General features: G+C 51.0%; 2 protein-coding genes across 2 annotated transcripts; one reads left to right on the top strand and one right to left on the bottom strand.

Moving 5' to 3' along the window:
• Positions 1–212: 212 nt before the first annotated feature.
• Positions 213–8,948, top strand: LOC147101896 (tripartite motif-containing protein 73-like). The gene is made up of 2 exons (XM_085965918.1): positions 213–1,225; positions 2,357–8,948. Exons 1-2 carry the CDS (start codon positions 708–710, stop codon positions 2,376–2,378), a joined length of 540 nt encoding a protein of 179 aa, XP_085822044.1. The 5' UTR covers positions 213–707; the 3' UTR covers positions 2,379–8,948.
• A 1,391-nt stretch (positions 8,949–10,339) lies between these two features.
• On the bottom strand, positions 10,340–12,157 carry LOC147101897 (uncharacterized). The gene has a single exon (XM_085965123.1). The coding sequence runs from the start codon at positions 12,155–12,157 to the stop codon at positions 10,475–10,477; it is 1,683 nt and encodes a 560-aa protein (XP_085821249.1). The 3' UTR covers positions 10,340–10,474.
• Positions 12,158–27,984: the final 15,827 nt, after the last annotated feature.

Genomic DNA, 27,984 nt, shown 5'->3' on the forward strand with positions numbered 1-27,984 from the left:
GCTCACAGCTTAGTGCTGAACTCTCCCTGATGTTGACAGCTGTGTTAAGAGGTGCCACGGACAGAGAACTGATCCCAGTCACAGTCCCCTCTGCCTGCCAGACACGTGCTGAAGCACGCCACATAAAAGAGGGCAACCTTTGACCTCTTCCTGCTCGCACACTGTTTGCAGTTAAATATTTAACCTTGCTGAGCAGCGTTGGGAGCTGACAGTGAGCTGCCGGCCTCGGGGAGCCTGCTCACACTGGGAGACTCACAGCACTGACAGTCTGACCAAGCAGCCCCCAGGGGGAGGGGGAAACTGGGTTGAAATTACCCTGTGTCTTCCACAGGTAGAACAAGTCTGGAGTATTATTTTTACCGTAATCTACGTGTGCTGCAGAACAGTTGGGTTCTCATTTTACCCAGAACCAGGATCATCTCGCTCTCTCTCTCTCTGTCAAACATAGTGATAGCCTGAAAATAGCACAGAGCACCCGCTGACTTTCAGAGGTTATCCGCTCAAGACCTTCTAATCGTCGGCCGCAGATTCCCAGCTAACTTCCTAATCGATTGGTGTCCTGTTCTTTAAGGTGTTGTAGTCGTTGGGAAATGGGCAGGGTGCAGAGGAGGTGATGACTAGGCCTCTCTGCAGAAACTGGAGGATCGGATGACCTGCGTGTTCTAAAAGGGCGTGAAAGAGAGAGAGCACCAGGGAATTAGCAAAAGATGCAGCCTGCTGAGGCCATTCGCTGCACTGTGTGTCTGGAGGACTATAGCCTGGAGGCTGAGAGACGGCCTCGCATTCTCCCCCAGTGCCTCCACACATTCTGCGAGGGCTGCCTTGAGAAACTGGTGCGGTTCAGCGGGTTCCGCGTCGTTTGCCCCGTGTGCAGAGAGGCCAATGATGTGGCAGATGTTGGCGGGGTACAGAGCCTACCCATCAGCACCAAGGTCTCCCTGCCTCCCCAGACCAGCCCGCACAGTCAAGACTTGAGCATCTTGAGGTTTTTGGATCCCGACGCCCCTGCCTGCCCAGCCTGCGGCAGCCTCACTCTCTACGCCCCTCTCGGGCAGGACGAGCCGATCACTCAGTGCCACACCTGCGGCTGGCTGGGCACTGGCGCCGCAGAGACGCAGAGCGGCCTGATCCAAGGACAGGACAGACTGCCCGAGCTACACCAGGACAACACGAGGCCTGCTGTCCAGAGACCCTCCCTGATTGCAGGGCTGTGTGAACTCTTGAGGTAAGAACTGCGCTCCTTACAAGAGGCACTAGCTGTGCTGCCCGAGGGGTCGGGGGCTGCAGTCACTTGCCCCGAGACAAGTTGGAGAGTCCAGGACCAGCCAAAGGAAGTGGATTCTGCAGAGGCCTCGAGACGTAGTGGCAGCGTTCACGACAGTGTACCCATTGTATGTGGATGGCCATCAGAGCTCTGGTGAGCTATCTGGCTCAGCCATGGGAGCCAGTCCAGTGGCCAGAACCCTGACTTTAAAACAACCCCTGTGCACGATTGTCTTTCTGTTGTTCTAGCTGGTGTGGGAATGCTAGCCTAAGAGTGCCCTGATCCTACAGGAATAGACATGGCCCCTTACAGCTCCACAACAGGTGCTGTGGGCACGTGGGGAGCAGCGCTCCCCTTCCAGCTCAGTATTGTTCAATACAGTTTGGACGGGTTGTTGGTGGCTGCAATAAACACTCCACCATGTCCCCCTCACCCTGCCTCACCCAGTCGGGCAACCTGGCTCTCAGAAGTCACCAGGTCCCATATGGATGTGACACACCCAGCTGGGTTCGAGCTGAGTCTTGCCTCGTGTATTGTTCCTAAATGTGCCCCATTTCTCCGCTCCTCTCCTGAAGGCGCTGGGCTCCGGGTTCCACAGGTGCCAGTCCTCAGCTGCAACGGTGAGTGTCGTCAGGTTATTCAAACACGGGCTCCACGTCCAATCCCAACCCATCTTCACCCGCCATCCACACACACACTTTCCAGCAGGAGAGTGATCAGGAACAGGACCTCTAACGGACCTTTACCTTCTCCACAACCTAAGGGCAGTGAGACGCAGCTACTGCCCTGAATGAGGTCAGCTACGTCAGCACAGACTGGGGATCGAGCCGAGAAACCTCATGGCCTGTGCGGCTCAATGCTACACCGAGTGAGCACCTTACTCACCGAGAGAGCCAAACCCTGGTGCGGATAATCTTAAGACTGAGTGCTGGAGTGCGCCAGTTTGAAATCGTATTGAACAGGGAGGATTAAACAGGCTATCGGAGTCCCACAGAGCAGCTGATGAGGTTACCCGAGGCTGAATGAACCAATAGCATGTTTTTCCACTCCTCCCCTTGTCCGTTCTCCACATCTGAATCCTCTTTTCCACAGGAGCGTGATTTTCGGAGAGTGATGGCGGTATCCTGTGGGTGAACACATACACTGCACACAGAATGATGGAGGGCCTGCACTGAGCAGCTCAGTATTCTGAGAAGAAGTTGGCTCGACCTCCCTCGAGATGACTGGGTTTCTCCTGCTTGTGTAGGCAGAGTCCAAGACCTTTCTGCAATTATTTGCCCAGACATTTCCGCAGTGCCCTTTGAACGCGAGGTGGAATCGGGAAGGACGATTGTCACACACGAGCCTTTGGAACCACGCGCTCAAAACAGTTCATGCTCATCTGCTAATAATGGGTAGTAACCTCCTCCCTCATCATGCTACAATCTTCCTCTTCCTCACTGCTCCACGGGCGATCAGCCTTGACGAGGCAAACCTATCATCTCCGAGTCCTAATCGGAGCCCCTCAGTCTGAAAGCTACCACCCAGCCATGCAGGTCAGACACAGGGCTCCTTCTGAAACAGTCCACATGGCAAGAACAGGAGAGCAAACTATACCTGGATTCATTCAAAATCAAGCTGCCACGCTGCAAGTGTTTCATTTAATGCCACAATTAACTCCATGGGCACTGACTGTGGTGTTTATTCAGCAGTGTAAGGGTTACTCACTGTGTATCATAGAATCATAGACAGTTACAGCACGGAAGGAGGCCATTTTGGCCCATCGTGTCCGTGCCGGCCAACAAAGAGCTATCCAGCCTAATCCCACTTCCCAGCTCTTGGTCCGTAGCCCTGCAGGTTACAGCATCCCAAGTGCACATCCAAGTACTTTTTAAATGTGGTTAGTGTTCCTGCCTCTACCACCCTCTCAGGCAGTGAGTTCCAGACCCCCACAACCCTCTGGGTGAAAAGATTTCCCCTCAAATCCTCTCTAAACCTTCCACCAATTACTTCAAATCTGTGGCCCCTGGTTTTTGACCCCTCTGCTAAGGGAAATAGGTCCTTTCTATCCACTTTATGCCCCTCATAATTTTATACACCTCAATAAGCCTCCTCCTCTGTTCCAAGGAAAACAGACCCAGCCTAACCAATCTTTCCTCATAGCTAAGATTCTCTACTCCCAGCAACATCCTTGTAAATCTCCTCTGTACCCTCTCTAGTGCAATCACATCTTTCCTGTAATGTGGTGACCAGAACTGCACGCAGTACTCTAGCTGAGGCCTAACTAGTGTTTAATACAGTTGAAGCATAACCCCCCTGCTCTTGTATTCTATGCCACGGCTAATAAAGGCAAGCATTCCGTATGCCTTCTTAACCACCTTATCTACCTGGCCTGCTACCTTCAGGGATCTGTGGACATGGACTCCAAGGTCCCTTTGTTCCTCTACACTACTCAGTGTCCTACCATTTAATGTGTATTCCCTTTCCTTGTTAGCCCTCCCCAAATGCATTACCTCACACTTCTCCGGATTGAATTCCATTTGCCAGTGTTCTGCCCACCTGACCAATTTATTGATATCTTCCTGCAGTCTACAGCTTCCTTCTTCAGTATCAACCACACGGCCAATTTTAGTATCATCTGCAAACTTCTTAATCATACCCCCTATATTCAAGTCTAAATCATTGATATATACCACAAAAAGCAAGGGACCTCGTACTGAGCCCTGCAGAACCCCACTGGAAACAGCCTTCCAGTCACAAAAACACCCATCAACCATTACCCTCTGCTTCCTGTCTCTGAGCCAGTTTTAAATCCAACTTGACACTTTGCCCTGAATCCCATGGGCTTTTAACTTCATGACCAGTCTGCCATGTGGAACCTTATCAAAAGCCTTGCTAAAGTCCATGTAAACTACATCAAATGCACTACCCTCATCGACCCTTCTTGTTAACGCCTCAAAAAATTCAATCAAGTTTGTCAGACACGACCTTCCCTTAACAAATCCGTGCTGACTATCCTTGATTAATCCGTGTCTTTCTAAATGAAGATTTATCCTGTCCTTCAGAATTTTTTCCAATAATATTCCCACCACCGAGGTTAGGCTGACTGGCCTGTAATTACTCGGTCTATCCTTTTCTCCCTTTTTAAACAAGGGCACCACATTAGCAGTCCTCCAGTCCTCCGGCACCACACCTGTAACTGTGCAGGTCGCTGTTTATTCAGCAGGGTAAGGGTTACTCCTAAATCCACCAACGAACAACCCTTACCCAATTTGCTAAATCCACACAGAGAAACTCAGCAAATGAAAAGTTATCACAAACAGTAGAACCAGAGCAGCATGTTCACATCTGCGAGTCCTTTATATGCATTTAATTACCCCAAATCAATCTTTTGCGCAGCAGAGATGATTGTACGGTATTTATGTTCGCCATATGGAGACCCATGGTATCTGGCAAAAAACATCTAAAACTGCTACCAACCTGAAACTAAAATGTGGTCATCTCTGTTTTGACGCATCAGGTTATCAGGTCTCAAATGCCTTCACACAATGAAGGGGTGCAGGGACTGTTATGCAGAAGTGACAACCGTTCCAGGGCATTTGGGAGGTGAATGACTGGTTTGCAATTTTTTTTTAAAGAGGAGATTGACCAGGGAAATCCCTACTCTAATATTGCCATGAGATATGTAACCGCCTAAAGGGGCAGATAAAGCACTGGTTTCAAATCTCATCTAAAGGGCAGCATCTCTGACAGTGCAGCACTCCCTCAGTATTGCACTACAGAGCCCTGGCGTGGGACATGAGCTGACAACCTTGCAGCTCAGACACAAGAACGCTACTCGTCGAGCAGAGCGCCGTTCTGATTACTGTGTACGTAACTGTACCGATTCTTCTTTAGTCACGAGTGTCTCTTTCCAGTGGACTCAAGGCAACCTCTGTTCGAGGGAGTAACAAAAAAAATCAAAACTGTGTAACTCACTGGCGGTCTCTACAGGCAACCCGTTCCATACAGTGTAACTCACAGTCATGTACTGTACAGGTGGCCAGTTCCATACAGTGTAGCCCACAACACACCCTACAGGTGACTAGTTCCATACAGTGTAGCCCACAACACACCCTACAGGTGACTAGTTCCATACAGTGTAACCCACAACACACCCTACAGGCGACCAGTTCCATACAGTGTAGCCCACAACACACCCTACAGGTGACTAGTTTCATACAGTGTAGCCCACAACACACCCTACAGGCGACCAGTTCCATACAGTGTAGCCCACAACACACCCTACAGGCGACCAGTTCCATACAGTGTAACTCACAACACACCCTACAGGTGGCCAGTTCCATACAGTGTAGCCCACAACACACCCTACAGGCGACCAGTTCCATACAGTGTAACTCACAACACACCCTACAGGTGGCCAGTTCCATACAGTGTAGCCCACAACACACCCTACAGGTGACTAGTTCCATACAGTGTAGCCCACAACACACCCTACAGGCGACCAGTTCCATACAGTGTAGCCCACAACACACCCTACAGGTGACTAGTTTCATACAGTGTAGCCCACAGCACACCCTACAGGCGACCAGTTCCATACAGTGTAGCCCACAACACCCCCTACAGGTGACTAGTTCCATACAGTGTAGCCCACAACACACCCTACAGGTGACTAGTTCCATACAGTGTAGCCCACAACACCCCCTACAGGCGACCAGTTCCATACAGTGTAGCCCACAACACACCCTACAGGTGACGAGTTCCATACAGTGTAACCCACAACACCCCCTACAGGTGATTAGTTCCATACAGTGTAGCCCACAACACACCCTACAGGTGACTAGTTCCATACAGTGTAACCCACAACACACCCTACAGGTGACTAGTTCCATACAGTGTAACCCACAACACCCCCTACAGGTGACTAGTTCCATACAGTGTAACCCACAACACCCCCTACAGGTGACTAGTTCCATACAGTGAAACCCACAACACCCCCTACAGGTGACTAGTTCCATACAGTGAAACCCACAACACCCCCTACAGGTGGCCAGTTCCATACAGTGTAACCCACAACACCCCCTACAGGTGACTAGTTCCATACAGTGTAACCCACAACACCCCCTACAGGTGACTAGTTCCATACAGTGCAGCCCACAACACACCCTACAGGCGACCAGTTTCATACAGTGTAACCCACAACACACCCTACAGGTGACTAGTTCCATACAGTGTAACCCACAACACCCCCTACAGGTGACTAGTTCCATACAGTGTAACCCACAACACCCCCTACAGGCGACCAGTTCCATACAGTGTAACCCACAACACCCCCTACAGGTGACCAGTTTCATACAGTGTAACTCACAACACCCCCTACAGGCGACTAGTTCCATACAGTGTAACTCACAACACCCCCTACAGGTGACCAGTTCCATACAGTGAAACTCACAACACCCCCTACAGGTGACCAGTTCCATACAGTGAAACTCACAACACCCCCTACAGGTGACCAGTTCCATACAGTGAAACTCACAACACCCCCTACAGGTGACCAGTTCCATACAGTGAAACTCACAACACCCCCTACAGGCGACTAGTTCCATACAGTGTAACTCACAACACCCCCTACAGGCGACCAGTTCCATACAGTGAAACTCACAACACCCCCTACAGGTGACTAGTTCCATACAGTGTAACTCACAACACCCCCTACAGGTGACCAGTTCCATACAGTGTAACTCACAACACCCCCTACAGGCGACTAGTTCCATACAGTGTAACCCACAACACACCCTGCAGGTGACCAGTTTCATACAGTGTAACTCACAACACCCCTTACAGGTGACCAGTTCCATACAGTGAAACTCACAACACCCCCTACAGGCGACTAGTTCCATACAGTGTAACTCACAACACCCCCTACAGGCGACCAGTTCCATACAGTGTAACTCACAACACCCCCTACAGGTGACTAGTTCCATACAGTGTAACCCACAACACCCCCTACAGGCGACCAGTTCCATACAGTGTAACTCACAACACCCCCTACAGGCGACCAGTTCCATACAGTGAAACCCACAACACCCCCTGCAGGTGACTAGTTCCATACAGTGTAACTCACAACACCCCCAACAGGCGACCAGTTTCATACGTGTAACTCACAACACCCCCTACAGGTGACTAGTTCCATACAGTGTAACTCAACGCCCCCTACAGGCGACCAGTTCCATACAGTGTAACTCACAACACCCCCTACAGGCGACTAGTTCCATACAGTGTAACTCACAACACCCCCTACAGGCGACTAGTTCCATACAGTGTAACTCACAACACCCCCTACAGGCGACCAGTTCCATACAGTGTAACTCACAACACCCCCTACAGGCGACTAGTTCCATACAGTGTAACTCACAACACCCCCTACAGGCGACTAGTTTCATACAGTGTAACCCACAACACACCCTACAGGTGACTAGTTCCATACAGTGTAACTCACAACACCCCCTACAGGCGACTAGTTCCATACAGTGTAACCCACAACACCCCCGACAGGCGACTAGTTCCATACAGTGTAACTCACAACACCCCCTACAGGCGACTAGTTCCATACAGTGAAACTCACAACACCCCCTACAGGTGACCAGTTCCATACAGTGTAACTCACAACACCCCCTACAGGCGACTAGTTCCATACAGTGTAACTCACAACACCCCCTACAGGTGACCAGTTCCATACAGTGTAACTCACAACACCCCCTACAGGCGACTAGTTCCATACAGTGTAACCCACAACACCCCCTACAGGTGACCAGTTCCATACAGTGTAACTCACAACACCCCCTACAGGTGACTAGTTCCATACAGTGTAACCCACAACACCCCCTACAGGCGACCAGTTCCATACAGTGTAACCCACAACACCCCCTACAGGTGACTAGTTCCATACAGTGTAACCCACAACACCCCCTACAGGCGACCAGTTCCATACAGTGTAACCCACAACACCCCCTACAGGTGACTAGTTCCATACAGTGTAACTCACAACACCCCCTACAGGCGACCCACAGAAGCCTAAAGAATTTCTGCAATATGGAAATTAAAGCTGAAATGTTTTGAGAGTGGGCAGGAGCTCCCAAACTCTCAAAGCATTAAAAAGAATCCGTCCCCTTCAGTTTATAATATACCCAGGTAAATGGAATCCCTCAGCACTTTTTAAACTGGGCTGGACACTACACTGGAGTTTCAATCCATGCCCTCCAGAACCAGAGAGGACCCGACTTTAGAGTTACATCACCACTTGTGCAGCAACTCTTTCATTTAGAGTGATGCAACTGTAAAGCATTAAGACACCCCACTGAGTAACAGCTTACATGTTGACTAAAATTAGGATTGATGATCTCAGCCGCCTTCTGTCCACCTCAGCCGCTGGTCTCTGTATCTTCACCTCCCGTCTCGAAGGCCCATTGCGAGACTCCCCAGCTGCCTTGGAGACAATGACCCGCCTCCTGACGGCACATGGGGTGGGGTCAAGCTAGGGGTCAGGTGCGGCGGATGTTCGGCCTTAAGCCAGGCCTTGGCGGGGCTGGATGCGGCCCACGGGTCGTATTTTGCCCGCCACTGCCCAAAACCCTCCAACCTCATTGATGGCTCCGATTAACTGTCGTATGTCACACTAGCGGCAATAAAGAAATGTTTTAAAAGAGTACAGTGTTTTCATTATTTATTTGGATAGTACTAAAACAATGGCTTGATCTTGCTTTGTAATGCATCGCTAACCCAACCGGCCCCTCCCCCCTCTGACCCCTAACCCAACCGGCCCCTCCCCCCTCTAACCTCTAACCCCACCGGCCCCTCCCCCCTCTAACCTCTAACCCCACCGGCCCCTCCCCCCTCTAACCTCTAACCCCACCGGCCCCTCCCCCCTCTAACCTCTAACCCCACCGGCCCCTTCTCCCTCCAACGCAACCGGCCCCTCCCCCCTCTAACCCCACCGGCCCCTCCCCCCTCCTTCCTCCAACCCAACCAGCCCCTCCTGCCTCTAACCTCTAACCCCACCGGCCCCTCCTCCCTCCAACCCCTAACCCCACCGGCCCATCCTCCCTCTAACCCCACCGGCCCCTCCTCCCTCTAACCCAACCGGCCCCTCCTCCCTCTAACCTCTAACCCAACCGGCCCTTCCCCCTCTAACCTCTAACACCACCGGCCCCTCCTCCCCCTAACCTCTAACCTCACCGGCCCCTCCCCCCTCTAACCTCTAACCTCACCGGCCCGTCCTCCCTCTAACCTCACCGGCCCCTCCCCCTCTAACCTCTAACCTCTAATCTCACCGGCCCCTCCTCCCTCTAACCTCTAACCTCACCGGCCCGTCCTCCCTCTAACCCCACCGGCCCCTCCTCCCTCTAACCTCTAACCTCACCGGCCCGTCCTCCCTCTAACCTCACCGGCCCCTCCCCCCTCTAACCTCTAACCTCACCGGCCCGTCCTCCCTCTAACCTCTAACCTCACCGGCCCCTCCCCCCTCTAACCTCTAATCCACCGGCCCCTCCTCCCTCTAACCTCACCGGCCCGTCCTCCCTCTAACCCCACCGGCCCCTCCTCCCTCTAACCTCTAACCCCACCGGCCCCTCCTCCCTCTAACCTCTAACGCCACTGGCCCCACCCCCCTCTAACCTCTAACCCCACCGGCCCCCTTCTCCCTCTAACCTCTAACCTCACCGGCCCCTCCTCCCTCTAACCCCACCGGCCCCTCCCCCCTCTAACCTCACCAGCCCGTCCCCCCTCTAACCTCTAACCCCACCGGCCCCTCCCCCCTCTAACCCAATCGGCCCCTCCCCTCTCTAACCCCACCGGCCCCTCCCCCCTCTAACCTCACCAGCCCCTCCCCCTCTAACCTCTAACCCCACTGGCCCCTCCCCCTCTAACCCAATCGGCCCCTCCCCTCTCTAACCCCACCGGCCCCTCCTCCCTCTAACCTCTAACCCCACCGGCCCCTCCTCCCTCCTCCCTCTAACCCAACCGGCCCCTCCTCCTTCTAACCTCTAACCCAACCACCTTTTCCCCATCCCGAACCGAGCCGACTCCTCCTGGCTCCAACCCATACTCCACCACCTGTAACTTCCAACCTCTAACTCAGCTCTAGCATTGATTTGCAGTGATTGGAGACTGGTGTGACGTCGCTTTCATACCAAGCCGTCAAGTAGAGCAGAGGAGGGTGCGTGACCCACTGACTCACTCTTTGTCCAGCAATGTGAAGAGTAGTACGAGGATGATCACGGGGATGAAGATGAGAGAGAGGCACAGCAATTCCAGCCCGTACAGGAGGAGGATGGAGCAGAAGTAGCAGCACCAACAGGTCTGGTCGCACCATGTCAGTGCGTTCACCAGCCACAACGGGTAACGCAGGCACGGCAAATAGCCACAATTCCGTGTGGTCCGCAGGCGTAGGCGGAAAGCCTGCTCCAATCGCTGGAATGGCCCACCTCGTGGGGCTGGGTGTGTGGGCACCGCACCCGGTCTCCCAGCCACCACCCGGCTTAAGAATATCATCTCTTCCTGAAGCTGGCGAATGTCCCACTCGGGCAACGGGGTCCTCTGGCGACAGATGGGGCAGCGGATCTGGCTGGTGCTGCTCGCGCCCTCTTTCTCCATAATGCTTTTTACACAGCTGTCACAGAAGCTGTGCTTACAGTTCAGCAAGGCCTGCTTGTGAGCGCCAGAGTCGTACAGCTCGGTACAGACAGGGCATTCCTGCTCCATACTGCCTGTTGAGGCATCAGCTCCAGCACGCTGAGTTGTCTCAGACACATTGTGACGTGGCACAGACCGATTGCGCTCATCTTTCCCTTCCCCGGGCTCACTTCCTGTTGCGTAGACCTCGGCCGGACCTCCTCCACCTGCAAGGCCCATGTCTCCGGCCAAGGAAGCCTTGGAGTCGACCCCTGTGTGTTCTTTCCAATCTTTGCCTGCAGCTGTCAGCAGGAGCACATCGCCGGGATCCAGCAGGGACTCTCTTAAGCCACCTCCGCTCTTTCCCTGCCTTCCTATCGCATTTGGCGAGGGATTGTACTGGGAAAGCCAGCAGCTCTCTGCCTCATTGACCCCTAACGATGTCCTAGTTGGTGCACCTTCCCCGTCAGATTGTTTCTGTTGAGGCACTGAATGGTTACCCACCCCAGGGGGAACAGTAACAGTAACAATCACTGAAGCTTCGGATACTATCTGCAGAGTTTGTAAAGGTCTTTGCATACCTCTCTTAATAGCATCGTCACTGTCCCCCTCACGCTCACAGATGCACTGGGCTTTCTCTTTCCCTTGGAAGCCACTCTCCTTTGCGTGGATGGTGGTGGTCTGGGTCATGTTCTCAGGGTCTTGACTGGGTATCAGGAGCCTCCCCTTGATTCCCTGCTCCACAGGAGGGTTTTGTTGCTCTGAATTCACTGATTGTCTCTCAGTCACCTTTAGAGGGGTCCATTCCTTGAACATTCTGCACCCCTGTCCTTCGTCGTTAGGTTCATTCTCCTCCTGAAGGGTTAGCAGAGTCTCTCTTGCATGTATGTTGATGCTCCTTGCTGCAGGTAAGGGAACATCATTGTAAAAACCTCTGTTCCCTTGACTCCCTGTGATGTTAGCTTCCACATTTGCTTCTTCCTCACGATTTGGGCGATGGGTAAAAGCAGCTGCTTGCGCAGACCTTCTCGTGCCAGTCTCTCGTCTTGGGACCTCAGTAACCCGTGGCCTACTGCAGTCTTTTGCGCTTGCAGCCTCTCCCTGCAGCCTGGCCACAATACCAAGCTCAGCAAGAGTCCCAACATTTGCCTGCAATGCGGAGTAGCTGCCCTCGGTTACTGCCTTGATGCCAAACCTCGAGGACTCACAGTGCATCGCACCTTCGGAGCCGATAGCCTCTTCCATCCTTGCAGGCCTTCTCCTGATCGAATGACCTCAATCTCGATTCACCAAACGATTGCTCCCAGTCTCGGCATTAGCTGTCCCTGTGATGTAGGTGCCACCCTGTAGCTGTGACTCAAAGGCCCTGTGCCTTTCAGTGCTGTGTGCCAGATAAGCAACGTGCCTCTACGCTAGATTAGAGAGATAACCGGCCTCCCAGCAAATCACAGCAAGCGGTTACAAGAAGGCCCCTCTCAGCAACCAATGAAGCAAAGCCCAAGGCCTGAGTGGGCTGAGGCTAGCTCAACAAACGACAATGATTACACAAAGAGGCACGGTCGAGTGTACACCTCGCTACTTCAATTAACTCTTAAAAGCCTGGCGCCAACCTCGGTGAGTTCTTTCTACATTCAGGGCTCTGGGTTGGGTATAATCACTGTGAAATGGAGGGACTTTGAGTAATTTCAAGAACTAATATGGGTCTGCAAAGAGGGCTCTACTGCATTTGAAGGTGCTGGTACCTTACTGGGGTAGAATACGGGAGGAGCTAGTGCCTTACTGGGGTAGAATACGGGAGGAGCTAGTACCTTACTGGGGTAGAGTACGGGAGGAGCTAGTACCTTACTGGGGTAGAATACAGGAGGAGCTAGTGCCTTACTGGAGTAGAATATGGGAGGAGCTAGTACCTTACTGGGGTAGAGTACGGGAGGAGCTAGTGCCTTACTGGGGTGGAATACAGGAGGAGCTAGTACCTTACTGGGGTAGAATACGGGTGGAGCTAGTACCTTACTGGGGTAGAGTACGGGAGGAGCTAGTGCCTTACTGGGGTAGAATACAGGAGGAGCTAGTACCTTACTGGGGTAGAATACGGGAGGAGCTAGTGCCTTACTGGGGTAGAATACGGGAGGAGCTAGTACCTTACTGGGGTAGAATACGGGAGGAGCTAGTACCTTACTGGGGTAGAGTGCGGGAGGAGCTAGTACCTTACTGGGGTAGAATACGGGAGGAGCTAGTGCCTTACTGGGGTAGAATACGGGAGGAGCTAGTACCTTACTGGGGTAGAGTACGGGAGGAGCTAGTACCTTACTGGGGTAGAATACAGGAGGAGCTAGTGCCTTACTGGAGTAGAATATGGGAGGAGCTAGTGCCTTACTGGGGTAGAATACAGGAGGAGCTAGTACCTTACTGGGGTAGAATACGGGAGGAGCTAGTGCCTTACTGGAGTAGAATACAGGAGGAGCTAGTACCTTACTGGGGTAGAATACGGGAGGAGCTAGTGCCTTACTGGAGTAGAATACAGGAGGAGCTAGTACCTTACTGGAGTAGAATACAGGAGGAGCTAGTGCCTTACTGGAGTAGAATACAGGAGGAGCTAGTGCCTTACTGGGGTAGAATACAGGAGGAGCTAGTGCCTTACTGGGGTAGAATACAGGAGGAGCTAGTGCCTTACTGGAGTAGAATATGGGAGGAGCTAGTGCCTTACTGGAGTAGAATATGGGAGGAGCTAGTGCCTTACTGGGGTAGAATACGGGAGGAGCTAGTACCTTACTGGGGTAGAATACGGGAGGAGCTGGTGTAGTGCGTTACTGGGGTAGAATACGGGAGGAGCTAGTACCTTACTGGCGTAGAATACGGGTGGAGCTAGTACCTTACTGGGTAGAGTACGGGAGGAGCTAGTGCCTTACTGGGGTAGAGTACGGGAGGAGCTAGTACCTTACTGGCGTAGAATACGGGTGGAGCTAGTACCTTACTGGGTAGAGTACGGGAGGAGCTAGTGCCTTACTGGGGTAGAATACGGGAGGAGCTAGTACCTTACTGGGGTAGAATACAGGAGGAGCTAGTGCCTTACTGGAGTAGAATATGGGAGGAGCTAGTGCCTTACTGTGGTAGAATACAGGAGGAGCTAGTGCCTTACTGGGGTACAATATGAGGTGTGCTGATTACTTACTAGGGTACAATACCAGCAGAGTTGACAGCTTACTGGGGTACAGTTCCACATGCGCTGACTCACACTGGGGTACAGTTCCACAGACCCGGACTCTCACTGGAGTACAGTTCCACAGGCCCTGACTCTCACTGGGGTACAGTTCCACAAGCACTGACTCTCACTTGGGTACAGTCCCACAGGCACTGACACTGGGGTACAGTTCCACAGACCATGACTCTCACTGGGGTACAGTTCCACACACGCTGACTCCTTACTGGGTACAGCTCCACTGGCACTGAGGCTCACTGGTGTACAATTCCACTGGCACGGACTCTCACTGGGGTACAGTTCTACAGACTATGGCCTAGAAATTCAGTTGGTTGCGCCAGCCGTTAGCGCCTTAGGAGGAGTAGATGTCGGGCGCTAGGCGGCTAGCGCCCGGGCGCAGCACGATCTGCGCCTCGCCCCAACTTCACTAGAGATTTAGCGGCGGCGCAAAGTCTTTGCGCGCGCTCAGCTGCGCGCGCAGATCATGACGTCATTTCCTCGTGCAACGCCCTTTGTGCGCCCCCAGCCGGAACTTCAGTGGCGACGCCCCATTGTGCGCCTGGCGCCCCTAGCGACTGTTAGAGTGGAACGGTGCTCAGCTGATGCGGGACGCGGGGGGCGCAAATTAAAGGGCACTCCTCCTGCACTATAAAAGGCTGCCATTTCGCAGCACTCCTTCTTGAGAAACGGATCTTTGGAGAGAGACCAAGGTAGATAGCTTTCTGCTATTGGTTGGGGATGGCATTAAACGGGAAATTAGAGACGCATGCAATAAGGGCACGGCAGTTATCATGGGTGACTTTAATCTACATACAGATTGGGCTAACCAAATTAGTAACAATACTATGGAGGAGGAAGTCCTAGAGTGTATACGGGATGATTTCCTGAACCAATATGTCGAGGAACCAACTGGAGATCAGGCCATCTTAGACTGGGTATTATGTAATGAAAAAAGATTGATTAGCAATCTTGTTGTGCGAGGCCCCTTGGGGAGGAGCGATCATAATATAATGCCATCTTAATGAAGAATTCTGAGTGAAGTACTTGACTCAGAGAGTAGGGTCCTGAATTTAAATAAAGGAAACTACGATGGCGAGAGTTGGCTAGGATGGATTGAGGAACATTACTTAAAGGGTTGACGGTGGATAGGCAATGGCAAACATTTAAAGATCGCATGGATGAACGACAGAATTTGATCATCCCTGTCTGGCATAAAAATAAAACAAAAAAGGTGGTGTAACTGTGGCTAACAGGGGAAATTAGGGATAGCCCATAAGATCCAAGGAGAAGACATATAAATTGGCCAGAAAAAGCAGCAAACCTGAGGGTTGGGAGCAGTTTAGGATTCAGCAAAGGAGGACAAAAGGATTAATTAAGAGGGGGAAAATAGAGTATGAGAGTAAGCTTGCAGGGAACATAAAAACTGACTGTAAAAGCTTCCATAGATATGTGAAGAGAAAAAGATTGGTGAAGTCGAGCATAGGTCCCTTGCAGTCAGAAGCAGGGGAATTTATAATGGGGAACAAAGAAATGGCAGACCAATTAAATACATACTTTGGTTCTGTCTTCACAAAGTAGGACACAAATAACCTCCCAGAGATGTCGGGGAACATAGGGTCTAATGAGAGGGAGGAACTGAATGAAATCAGTATTTGTAGGGAGATGGTGTTAGGGAAATTGACGGGATTGAAGGCCGATAAATCCCCAGGGCCTGATAATCTACATCCTAGGGTACTTAAGGAAGTGGCCCTGGAAATAGTAGATGCATTGCTGGTCATCTTCCAAAATTCTATAGACTCTGGCACAGTTCCCATGGTTTGGAGGGTAGCTAATGTAACCCCATTATTTAAAAAAGGTGGTAGAGAGAAAACGGGGAATGTAAGCCTGACATCGGTAGTCGAGAAAATGCTAGAGTCCATTATAAAAGATGTAATAGCAGAGCACTTGGAAAACAGTGACAGGATCGGACAAAGTCAACATGGATTTACAAAAGGTAAATCGTGCTTGACTAATCTACTGGAATTTTTTGAGGATGTAACTGGTAGAATAGATAAGGGAGAACCAGTGGATGTGGTGTATTTGGACTTTCAGAAGGCTTTCGATAAGGTCCCGCATAAAAGATTAGCGTGTAAAGTTAAAGCACATGGGATTGGGGGCAAGGTACTGACTTGGATAGAGAACTGGTTGGCAGACGGGAAGCAAAGAGTTGGAATAAATGGCTCTTTTTCCGAGTGGCAGGCAGTGACTAGTGGGGTACCGCAGGGATCAGTGCTAGGACCCCTGCTATTCACAATATATATTAATGATCTAGACAAGGGAACTAGATGCAATATCTCCAAGTTTACAGATGACACAAAGCTGGGTGGGCGTGTATGCTGTGAGGAGGATGCAGAGAAACTCCAGTATGATTTGGACAGACTGGGTGATTGGGCAGATGCAGTATAATGTGGATAAATGTAAGGTTATCCACTTTGGTGGCAAAAACAGGAAGGCAGATTATTATCTGAACGACAATAGATTGGAGAAGGGGAAGTGCAACGAGACCTGGGTGTCCTTGTGCACCAGTCGCTGAAGGTAAGCATGCAGCTGCAGCAGGCGGTTATGAAGGGAAATGGTATGTTGGCCTTCATAACGAGAGGATTCAAGTACAGGAGCAAGGATGTCTTGCTGCAGTTGTACAGGGCCTTGGTGAGACCACACCTTGAGTACTGTGTGCAGTTTTGGTCACCTTATCTGAGGAAGGATGTTCTTGCCATGGAGGCAGTGCAGCGACGATTCACCAGACTGATACCTGGGATGGCAGGAATAACGTATGAGGAGAGATTGGGTCAATTGAGCTTATATTCGCTGGAGTTTAGAAGAATGAGAGGGGATCTCATTGAAACTTATAGGCCTAGAAATTCAGTTGTTTGCACCAGCCGCTAGCGCCTTAGGAGGAGGAGAAGTGGGGCGCTAAGCGGCTAGCGCCCGGGCGCGGCGCGATCTGCGCCTCTCGCGAACTTCAGTTAAGATTTAGCGGTGGCGTAAAACCTTTGCGCGCGCTCAGCTGCGCGCGCAGATCCTGACGTCATTTCATGGTGCAACGCCCTTTGTGCGCCCCGAACCGGAAATTCAGTGGCGCCGGCCTATTGTGCGCCTGGCGCCCCTAGCGACTGGTAGAGGGGAACAGTCCCCAGTCGCTGCGGAGCGCGCTAATTAAAGGGGACTCCTCCTGCAGTGTAAATGGCAGCCATTTTGCACCACTTCTTCTTTGTGAGAGACAGATCTTTGGAGAGAGACAAAGGTAGAGAGCTTTCTGGTTTGGCTCAACACTCGCACAGGTACTTGTGGCTTCAGGCCAGAGCTTTGCACTTGTCTTTAACTTCAGTGTCATAGCATTGATTGGAAACATATAATGGGGGCTGCAATGGGTGGAAACGTTGGGCTTCTCCATTGCATTCAAAGGGCTCAGAGACACCGTGAGAGCGTGCCAATCATGGCCAGACGGAGAAGGGCCAACAAGCGTCGGCAAAGGAGGCCTTACCCACCCAGGGTATACCGCCAGCAGTTCTCATATCTGAACATATCTGAGGAGAAGTGTGTTCGGAGGCTGCGATTCATAAGGGCGGTGGTCACCGAGATCTGCCACCTGCTTCGCGGAGATCTGCAGCCACAGCTGAGGAGCAGGACGTCTCTGTCGGTGGCAGTGAAGGTGACGGTGGCTCTCAACTTCTATGCCACCGGCTCCTTCCAATCCGCTACTGGGGACATGTCCAACATCTCCCAGTTCGCGGTACATTGCTGCATCCGCCAGGTGACCAATGGCCTTTTCAGAAGGAGACGTCAGTTCATCTCCTTCCCCATGACCGTGGACAAGCAGCAAGAGCGTGCAATGGGCTTTGCAGCATTAGCGGGCTTCCCCATGGTGCAGGGCGTCATTGACTGCACGCATGTGGCTTTGTGGGCACCTCTACAGAATACTGAGGATTACCGCAACCGGAAGGGCTACCATTCGCTCAACGTGCAGTTGGTGTGTGACCACAGGCAGCTCATCCTAGCTGTCAATGCCCGCTTTCCAGGCAGCAGCCACGATGCCTTCATCCTGCGCCAGACTTCTGTGGCAGACATGTTCGAGGCCCAGCCTCACCCACGAGGATAGCTTCTCGGGGACAAAGGCTATCCTTCGTGCACCTGGCTGCTGACCCCGCTCCGTGCACCCAGCACCCCTGCTGAAGAGCGATACAATGACAGCCATCAAGCAACCAGGAACATCATTGAGCAAACAATCGGCGTGCTGAAGCAACGGTTCCGCTGTCTGGATCGTTCCGGGGGAGCCCTACAGTACTCGTCTGAGCGAGTCTCCCATTTCATTGTTGTGTGCTGCATGCTGCACAACCTGGCTATCCGCAGGACTCAGCCACTGCCAGAAGACATTGGAGGACCATCAGAGGAGGAGGAGGAGGAGGAGGACCAGCACAGGAGGGAGGCAGAAAGTGCAAGGGCCGCCCGTTGGTGGCTTATTGCAACTCGGTTCTAGGCCCCTTCTCAGGGAATGGCTTGTGCCAATGGCAGAAGATGAATGTAGCCGCTTCACAAGCCCTCAGCCGAGCAGGGCAAGCAGGACTTCCAAAAGAAAACATGGACAGTGCGATTTAAGAATTTTTTTTACTGTGATACCTCTGTGCCCTTCCCACATGACAAACTAATGGAGAGAACCCCCCCCCCCCCAAAAACACAAATAGACCAGCCTCAGCCTTTATAAGTAAAACAAATATACCAGTCTCGGCCTTTAAATATGAAACAAATACAGCAGTCTCGGCCTTTATAAATAAAACAAAACATTTGGCCACACCTTCTACTTTTTCCCCTGCGAGGGTGATCCGTTTCGCTGCCGTGATTGGCCCCTACCCGCCCTGCAGCTCCTCCTCAATGGGACTCCAGTGGCTGCAGCAAGGCTGGGGGAAGGCTGCTGAGGGTCAGATGGTGAGACGGCAGATGCCCTTGGGGGTCGGCCTGGACCAGCTCTGAGCCTGGAGGGGCCGGCTGCTGACTGCTACAACTCTGCTTGGGCGGCAGCAGTCTGTCCAACGGCTGGTGACAGCTGCAATGGAGGAGTGACAGTGTTGGCTGCAGGAATGCTGCCAACCTGACACATCACAGGTACTCCCTGGTCGGCTGATACACTGGCACATGCATGGGCCAGCACTGCAGCATGCTCAGCAATCTGCTGAGGCACAGGCTGCTGGGCTGCTGCGGCACGGCGAGTGCCCCGGCGATGCCTGGCCGATCCAGCGAGTGTGGCAGCAGTTAGTGCCCGTGTGGCCCTGGTCTGTGTCTGCATGACAGCAGCCAGTGAATGCACGGCACAACTGAGCACTTGGCTAGAAGCCGCCTGTGATGCAGCAAAGTCCTGCTGACTCCTAGCCTGTGCTGCCGCGATGTCCTGCAGACTCCTGGCCTGTGCTGCCGCGACGTCCTGCAGACTCCTGGCCTGTGCTGCCGCGACGTCCTGCAGACTCCTGGCCTGTGCTGCCGCGACGTCCTGCAGACTCCTGGCCTGTGCTGCCCCGAATTCCTGCACACTCCTTGCCAGTGACTCTATGGAGTCAGGCATCCTTGCCACTGCAGCCATGAGCTCAGTGTGCCTGCGCTCAGCCTGGGCGCCCATTTCCGCTAGGAGCCGCACCTCCTCTGCGCTCACCGTAGCAGGACTGGAGGCCGCACTCACCCTCCAGGGAGAAGGCCGCCGAGCTTCCCCACCCCTCCCGCGTTGCTGCAGCCCGCTGGTCCCCGGAGCTTCACTATCCTCCGACCCTTTCCCCCTGCTCCCCTCCAGGGAAGATGTGTCACCATCATGGCCATGGGCTGCCTCGGCTAAGGGTGTCCCTGATGGGCTGGCTTCATCTTCCTCCTCCTCTATGTCAGACTCGGACACAGTGCCAGCTTGAGGGGCCGCCTCCTCACCTGGCGAGTCATCATCTGAAAGCAGGGAGGCACAAGAGTTGCTTTAGAGTGAGGACAGGGCAGCAGCGAGGGAGGCATGAGTGCTGCTGTGCACTGCATTGGTTCGATAGTGGCAAAGGATGCTGGTGTGAGGCGCAAGTGGAAAGAGAGAGGTCCAAAAGGTGATGACCTTACCATTGGTGCCCAGAACAGGGTCAGCATCTCCAGTGGCGACGGGGCCACTCAACTGGCCTGCCGTGATCCGCTCCACTCGCTGCTCGAGGTCGCTCAGCTGTTTCAGGTCAGGACGGCCTCCCCCGGTCTGTCGCTGCTGTCTTCTGTTATGCGCCAGCTTGGCCTGCAAGAGAAAGGACAGCCTCTAAGTACAGTGTCAAGCCCTGATCTTGCCCGCACTGCCTCCCTTGTCGATTAGCCCTGACAGTGTCAAGCCCTGATCTTGCCTGCACTGCCTCCCATGGTCGAATAGCCCTGACAGTGTCTAAAGTCCTGAATGTGCAAGTGCTTTTCATGACAGTCCCATAGCTGCTGGATGAGGGCTGGCCATTAGGGCTTTCAGACCCCTTTGGCCATAAAGTGAGGTGCACATGCAGGAATGAGGAGGATACGGGAAAGGGTACTCACCCTGACAACCCGAGTGAGGTCGTTGAATTTTTTCCGGCATTGGGTTGGTGTCCTGCCAACCACGCTGTTGGACGTGACCCCGTTTGCCACATCCCTCCATGCTTTCCGATATTCGGTGGGCAGCGGCCTCCTGCCACCCTCAGGGAAGAGGATATGGCGCCTGCGGTCCACTGCGCCAACCAGCAGCCTCAGGTCACCCTCACCAAAGCGCTGCGCTCTCTCCCTGGCCTTCTCCATTCTCCTGGGCGTGGAGCAGTTCCAGAAGCAGTGTTCAGGCCTTGCCTTAGGGTTGCAGTGTGCAGGGCGTGGCAGCCAAACAATTCCACCCTCCCCCTTTAAGTGCTGACCGGCGCCTGACTGTCTGCCCTCAATGAGCAACTCGCCGCACCTACGCTGCGCCCGCCTTCGGTGTTTGCGCCCCGGATCGCCGGCTTAGCGCCTAATGATAGTCGTGTATCGCCTGCTTTAGCGCAGCAGCAACCTCTTGGGGCGATGCAACTGAATATCGGCGAAGGTGGCGCTAAGTTGCGCCGGGCGCAAAAGTTAGTGAACGCCATGCTGTAGCGCCCCAAACGTGGCTATTCTGAATTTCTGGGCCATAAAATTCTAACAGGACTAGACAGACTAGATGCAGGAAGGATGTTCCCGATGGTGGGGGAGTCCAGAACCAGGGGTCATAGTCTAAAGATAAGGGGTAAGCCATTTAGGACAGAGATGAGGAGGAATTTCTTCACCCAGAGAGTGGTGAACTTCTGGAATTCGCTACCACAAAAGGCAGTTGAGGCCAATTCATTGAATATATTCAAGAAGGAGTGAGATATATTTCTTCAGGCTAAAGGGATCAAGGGATATGGGGAGAAAGCAGGGACGGGGTACTAAATTTGGATGATCAGCCATGATCTCATTAAATGGCGGAGCAGGCTCGAGGGGCCAAATGGCCTACTCCTGCTCCTATCTTCTATGTTTCTATGTTACAGTTCCACAGGCACTGACTTCTTACTGGGGTACAGTTCCACAGGCACTGACTTCTTACTGGGGTACAGTTCCACAGGCACTGACTTCTTGCTGGGGTACAGTTCCACAGGCACTGACTCTCACTGGGGTACAGTTCCACAGACACTGACTCTCACTGGGGTACAGTTCCACAGACACTGACTCTCACTGGGGTACAGTTCCACAGACACTGACTCTCACTGGGGTACAGTTCCACAGACACTGACTCTCACTGAGGTACAGTTCCACAGACACTGACTCTCACTGGGGCACAGTTCCACAGGCACCGAGGCTCACTGGGGTACAGTTCCAAAGGCACTGACCCTCACTGGGGTACAGTTCCACAGTCACTGACCCTCACTGGGGTACAGTTCCACAGGCACTGACCCTCACTGGGGTACAGTTCCACAGACACTGACTCTCACTGGGGTACAGTTCCACAGGCACCGAGGCTCACTGAGGTACAGTTCCACAGGCACTGACTCTCACTGGGGTACAGTTCCACAGACACTGACTCTCACTGGGGTACAGTTCCACAGGCACTGACCCTCACTGGGGTACAGTTCCACAGTCACTGACCCTCACTGAGGTACAGTTCCACAGACACTGACTCTCACTGGGGCACAGTTCCACAGACACTGACTCTCACTGGGGTACAGTTCCACAGACACTGACTCTCACTGGGGTACAGTTCCACAGTCACTGACCCTCACTGAGGTACAGTTCCACAGACACTGACTCTCACTGGGGTACAGTTCCACAGACACTGACTCTCACTGGGGTACAGTTCCACAGGCACCGAGGCTCACTGAGGTACAGTTCCACAGGCACTGACTCTCACTGGGGTACAGTTCCACAGACACTGACTCTCACTGGGGTACAGTTCCACAGGCACTGACCCTCACTGGGGTACAGTTCCACAGGCACTGACTCTCACTGGGGTACAGTTCCACAGGCACTGACCCTCACTGGGGTACAGTTCCAAAGGCACTGACCCTCACTGGGGTACAGTTCCAAAGGCACTGACCCTCACTGGGGTACAGTTCCAGTCACTGACCCTCACTGGGGTACAGTTCCACATGCATGGGATGTTTGTCCCTTACATTCTCCTGTTAATGTGTGTGCCTGCGAGCTATTCAATTGTGGGGAGTGAGTCTGCTTCTCTCCTCCATCTGTTAATGCCAATTGCTGCCTGGCATAGACTGGGATTCAACTGTGAGACCTTCTGCATTGTACAGCTTTGTGCTAACTCATTGCGTTTGTATATGATTAGATTTGCTTCCAGAGAATGCCTTGGTAACGTTATTAACCTGATAGCAGACCTAGGCCGGCAGAGGCTTCTGCAGAACAGAGCGCGAGCTGGGCCCTTTGCTCGACAGCATGCCCACACCAGACTGTAGCCTCTGTGTAGAACAAAAACAGAAACTGCCAAAAACACTCAGCAGGTCAGGCGAGGGAAGAGAGGATTTGATGTTTTGGGTGTGTACTGGCCAGTTTTGATCGGTGATCACCCATTTTTACCAGGGGGATATTATCTCGAATATTGTATGATTCAGCATTTTAGAAATGTGTTTCTTACAAACTCAGTTCACATAACAGAGGAAAGCAGTGACCAGAGATGTGCCTGATGTATCACTTGTGCCCACCTGCCCCGTGCTAATGAAAGGGTGGTGGAAACAGATTCAATAGTAACTTTTAAAAGGGAATTGGATAAATACTTTAAAAGGAAAACATTTGCAGGGCTATGTAATGATATCAGCAAATAGTGATGTTATTTGCCTGTTTGATTATCATGTCTTACCAGCATAGTTGCCTGATTGATTACTTATGCCTGACCAGCAGAGGTCATGTGACAGAGACAAGCAGTTTGGTTTAGTTTCAGTTTCGTTCTAGATGCATCACTAGCATCGTGTCTCCTGTAAAGCTGTATAAAGAGTTGAACAGACTTTAGATTAAAAGACATTCTCTTTCATAAATGTCTCGTCATTGAACCCACAAAGAAATCAATAGATGGTGTCAGAAGTGGCTGAAAGAGATGAAGAGAAAAAACCTGAAGTTAAATCAGCTCTCCACAAATTAGTAAGCCAAAAGAGAACATCGTTGCTTACCATTGGAGAATAGCTAATGAAGTGAAAAATGGAAGGTTTACACCCACCGGCGATGCTTCAGTTGACAGGTAATGTGGCTGAAAATTGGAGGAGGTTCAAACAACGTTTGGGGTTGTATTTATCAGCAATCGGAGCTGATGAGAAAGGTGATAAGATGAAACCGTCACTGTTCTTACATGTCGTGGGTGATGAAGTGCTGGAGGTGTATAATAACTTCACATTCGCTGCTGATGGAGACAAAATGAAACTAGATAAAATAATGGAACAATTTGAGGCCTACTGCATACCTAAACGTAATGTGACGTTTGAGAGGCACAGATTTTTCACATGTGTACAGAAAACGGGAGAGACTATTGATCAGTATGTGACTGAACTGAGAAACAGAAGCAAATCGTGTGAATTTGGGGGACTGACAGACTCGCTGATAAAAGACAGACTGGTGTGTGGTATTCCAGATAATGGTCTAAGGGAAAGACTGCTAAGAGAGCAAGATCTAGACCTGGGAAAAGCCATAGCACTGTGTAGGGCTACAGAGACTGTGAAGTTGCAGGCAAAGGAGCTGTTCAGTGACAGTAGCTGCAACGTGGATGCAGTGAGAAAGAACGGATACAAACCGTTTAACAAAAAGAGCGCCAATGTGAAAAAAGAGGCGTGGCCAGCGAACGAAAATGAAAGGGACAATCGAAAGTCATGTAGTCGATGCGGTACACAGCATCCACCAAGAAAGTGTCCAGCATATGGTAAAACATGCAATAGTTGCAACAAGAACAACCATTATGCCCATTGCTGTAAGAACCAAATGCAACAAAGCAAGGTCCATGCAGTAGATGAAAGCGACATAGAGGAGTTCTATGTAGATGTTGTGTCTGAAAACAAAAAAGAAGAAAGAGACTGGATGTTGACACTAAAAGTGAATGACATACACATTCCATTTAAATTGGATACTGGAGCACAAGTTAATGTGATATCAGAGACTGATTTTAAGAAAATTAGACCCAGACCAAAGATACATGGAATAAAAGTGAAAGTGACAGGATACTCAGGTACTGAAATACCAGTGAAAGGAAGATGCATTGTCAAAGTAACACACAAGGACAGAGAGCACACGCTAGCATTAATCGTGGTGCCAAAGGATGTGCAAGCCATACTAGGTTTAAAAGCCTGTGAGAGACTGAACCTGGTAAAGAGAGTCCTCGTTGTGGAAAGCGAAGGAGAGACAGTCTATGATGAACTCATGAAAGAGTACAAAGACCTATTTAAGGGTCTAGGCTGCATTCCAGGAGAACACACGATCAGAGTAGATAAAAGTATGACACCGGTCATACATCCATGCAGAAAAGTTCCGTTTGCTCTTCAAAAGCAACTGAAGGCAGAGTTGGACAGGATGGAAAGCCTGAACGTGATTCGGAAGATAGATGAGCCAACTGAGTGGGTGAGTTCCCTTGTCGTTGTGGACAAAAAGAATGGAAAGCTCAGAATTTGCCTGGATCCAAGAGATCTAAACAGAGCAATAAAGAGAGAGCACTTCAAGCTTCCTACACGTGAGGAAATCATGGCACAGTTTGCAAATGCAAAGTATTTCAGCAAGTTAGATGCATCATCAGGATTTTGGCAGATGAAATTGGACGAAGCAAGTTCAAGACTGTGCACGTTCAACAGTCCATTTGGCAGATACAGATTCCTAAGGTTACCATTTGGCATTGCCTCAGCTCCTGAAGTGTATCACAAAACTATTCATATGATCTATGAGCACCTGGAGGGAGTTGATACATCAATGGATGACATCATAGTATGGGGAACTACGAGAACTGAGCATGACGAGAGACTGAAAAAAGTGCTGGAAGCAACAAGGAAAACAAACCTGAAGCTGAATAGAGAGAAATGCCAGCTCGGGGTGACAGAACTGACATTTGTGGGAGATATCCTGAGCAGTGAGGGCATCAGACCAGATCCCAGAAAGGTGTCCGCCATTGAGAATATGCCAAAGCCACAATGCAAAAAGGACGTGCAGAGGTTTAATGGAATGATCAACTACATGGGTAAATTCATATCCAACCTCTCAGAAAAGATGGCGCCACTGAGAAGACTAACTGAAAAGAACATAGAATGGGAATGGAATCATGAGCATGAGAAGTCATGGAGCGATCTAAAGAAACTGCTCACAGAGGAACCAGTTCTGAGGTTTTATGACCCAGCGAGACCCATCAAGATATCATCAGATGCATCACAGAGTGGGCTCGGTGCCGTTCTTCTGCAACAATATGACTACTGGCAACCTATTGCATATGCATCGCGCTCAATGACAGACGCGGAGATGCGATATGCTCAGCATCACATACGCCTGTGAAAGATTTCACCAGTTTGTGGCAGGACAAGCAATCAGTGTAGAGACTGACCATAAGCCCTTGATTGCATTATTCCAAAAGCCACTAAATAGCTGTCCGCTTAGAATACAAAGAATGATGATCAGGCTGCAACGCTATACACTGAATGTTGCGTACACACCGGGTAAGCTGATGTATACAGCAGACACGTTGTCCAGAGCTGTTGACCCAAGTGAGCCCGCAAACACCACAATGGATGAAAAAGTGAACGCCTACGTGGACATGATCACAAGTGCACTGCCCATAGCAGATGCAAAAATGGAGCTCATAAAGACTGAGACAAACAAAGATGAAACAATGAGACGACTGAGGAAAAGCATCTTGGATGGATGGCCCAACATGAAGCAAGACTGCTCACCTGACATGGCAGAGTACTGGAACTGCAGGGCGGAACTATCAGTGGTCGAAGACATAATCTACAAAGGAAGTAAAATAGTTATCCCAAAGAGTCTGAGAAAAGAGATGTTAAAAAAGATCCATGGAGGACATCTGGGAATCGAAAAGTGTAAGAAAAGAGCACGAGAGGTGATGTACTGGCCACGAATCAACCAAGATGTGACAAATGAGGTGTCAAACTGCACAATATGCCTGAAATATTGAGCAAGCAATCCGGTAGAACCACTAAAGCCACACCCAGCACCAGACAGACCTTACCAGAAGGTAGGCGCTGACCTATTTGTATGTCAAGGGAAGGACTATCTTGTAGTCACAGACTATTACTCCCTGTATCCAGAGGTTTGTAGACTGTACACCACCACTGCAGATGCTGTGATAACATGTATGAAAGCCATATATCTCCAGACATGGCGTGGCAAGCGAGGTCTTCACAGACAATGGACCTCAGTTTTACAATGCAAGTTTCCGACACTTTGCCAAAGAGTGGGACTTTGTCCACACAACGTCACATCCTCACTATCCACAGTCCAATGGATTAGTGGAAAAATCGGTCCAGACAGTGAAAAGACTGATGTACAAGGCAAAAGACAGTGGAACTGACTTCTACCAAAGCATGCTTGTATACCGCACAACGCCGCTCGAGTTTGGTAAGTCACCAGCCCAACTCCTGATGGGACGCCGGCTAAGGTCAAACCTACCCATCCCGGAGAACCTCCTGAAAACAAAAGAGGGGGAGAAAGTGAGGAAGTTCAAAGAACAACAGAAAGAAAAGCAAAAGTACTACTATGACAGAGGAACACAAAACCTACCTGAACTCCACACTGGTGACCAAGTAAGGTTGAAAGACAAAACAAACACATGGACTCAGAAGGGAACTGTCCTGAGTGAAGTTCAACCAAGATCATACACCATTCAGACAGATGAGGGTGCTGTTCTGAGAAGAAATCATCGAGATCTTCTCATGGGACCAGCCACAGCAGGTCAAGAGACTGATACTGTTGAACAACCTGATCACACAGCTAAGAACCAATCATCTGAGGCAACAACTCAGATTCAAGGACAATCAATCAGAAAATCCTCAAGACACGTGAAGCCTCCTGAGAGACTCATTGAGCAAATTTAAGGACTATTGTTATAGAAGGAAGTAATGTTATCTTATTCTTTCTTCAAGTTCTAGTGTATGGACATATTTCATGTGAACACACAAAGCAAGGTTAAAAAACCTTGATCATGATAATGATAATGTAAGTTCATTAAGTGTTACAGTTAAAATGCAGATTAATACAAAGAAAACATGTTGTTAGTTAAAAGTAAAATACTTTTGTTTTAAGAAAAGGAGATGTAATGATATCAGCAAATAGTGATGTTATTTGCCTGTTTGATTATCATGTCTTACCAGCATAGTTGCCTGATTAATTACTTATGCCTGAC

This window comes from Somniosus microcephalus, chromosome 23 (assembly GCF_052327205.1).
Source record: "Somniosus microcephalus isolate GS21.2 chromosome 23, FLI_Smic_1.0, whole genome shotgun sequence".
Lineage (NCBI taxonomy): Eukaryota > Metazoa > Chordata > Chondrichthyes > Squaliformes > Somniosidae > Somniosus > Somniosus microcephalus.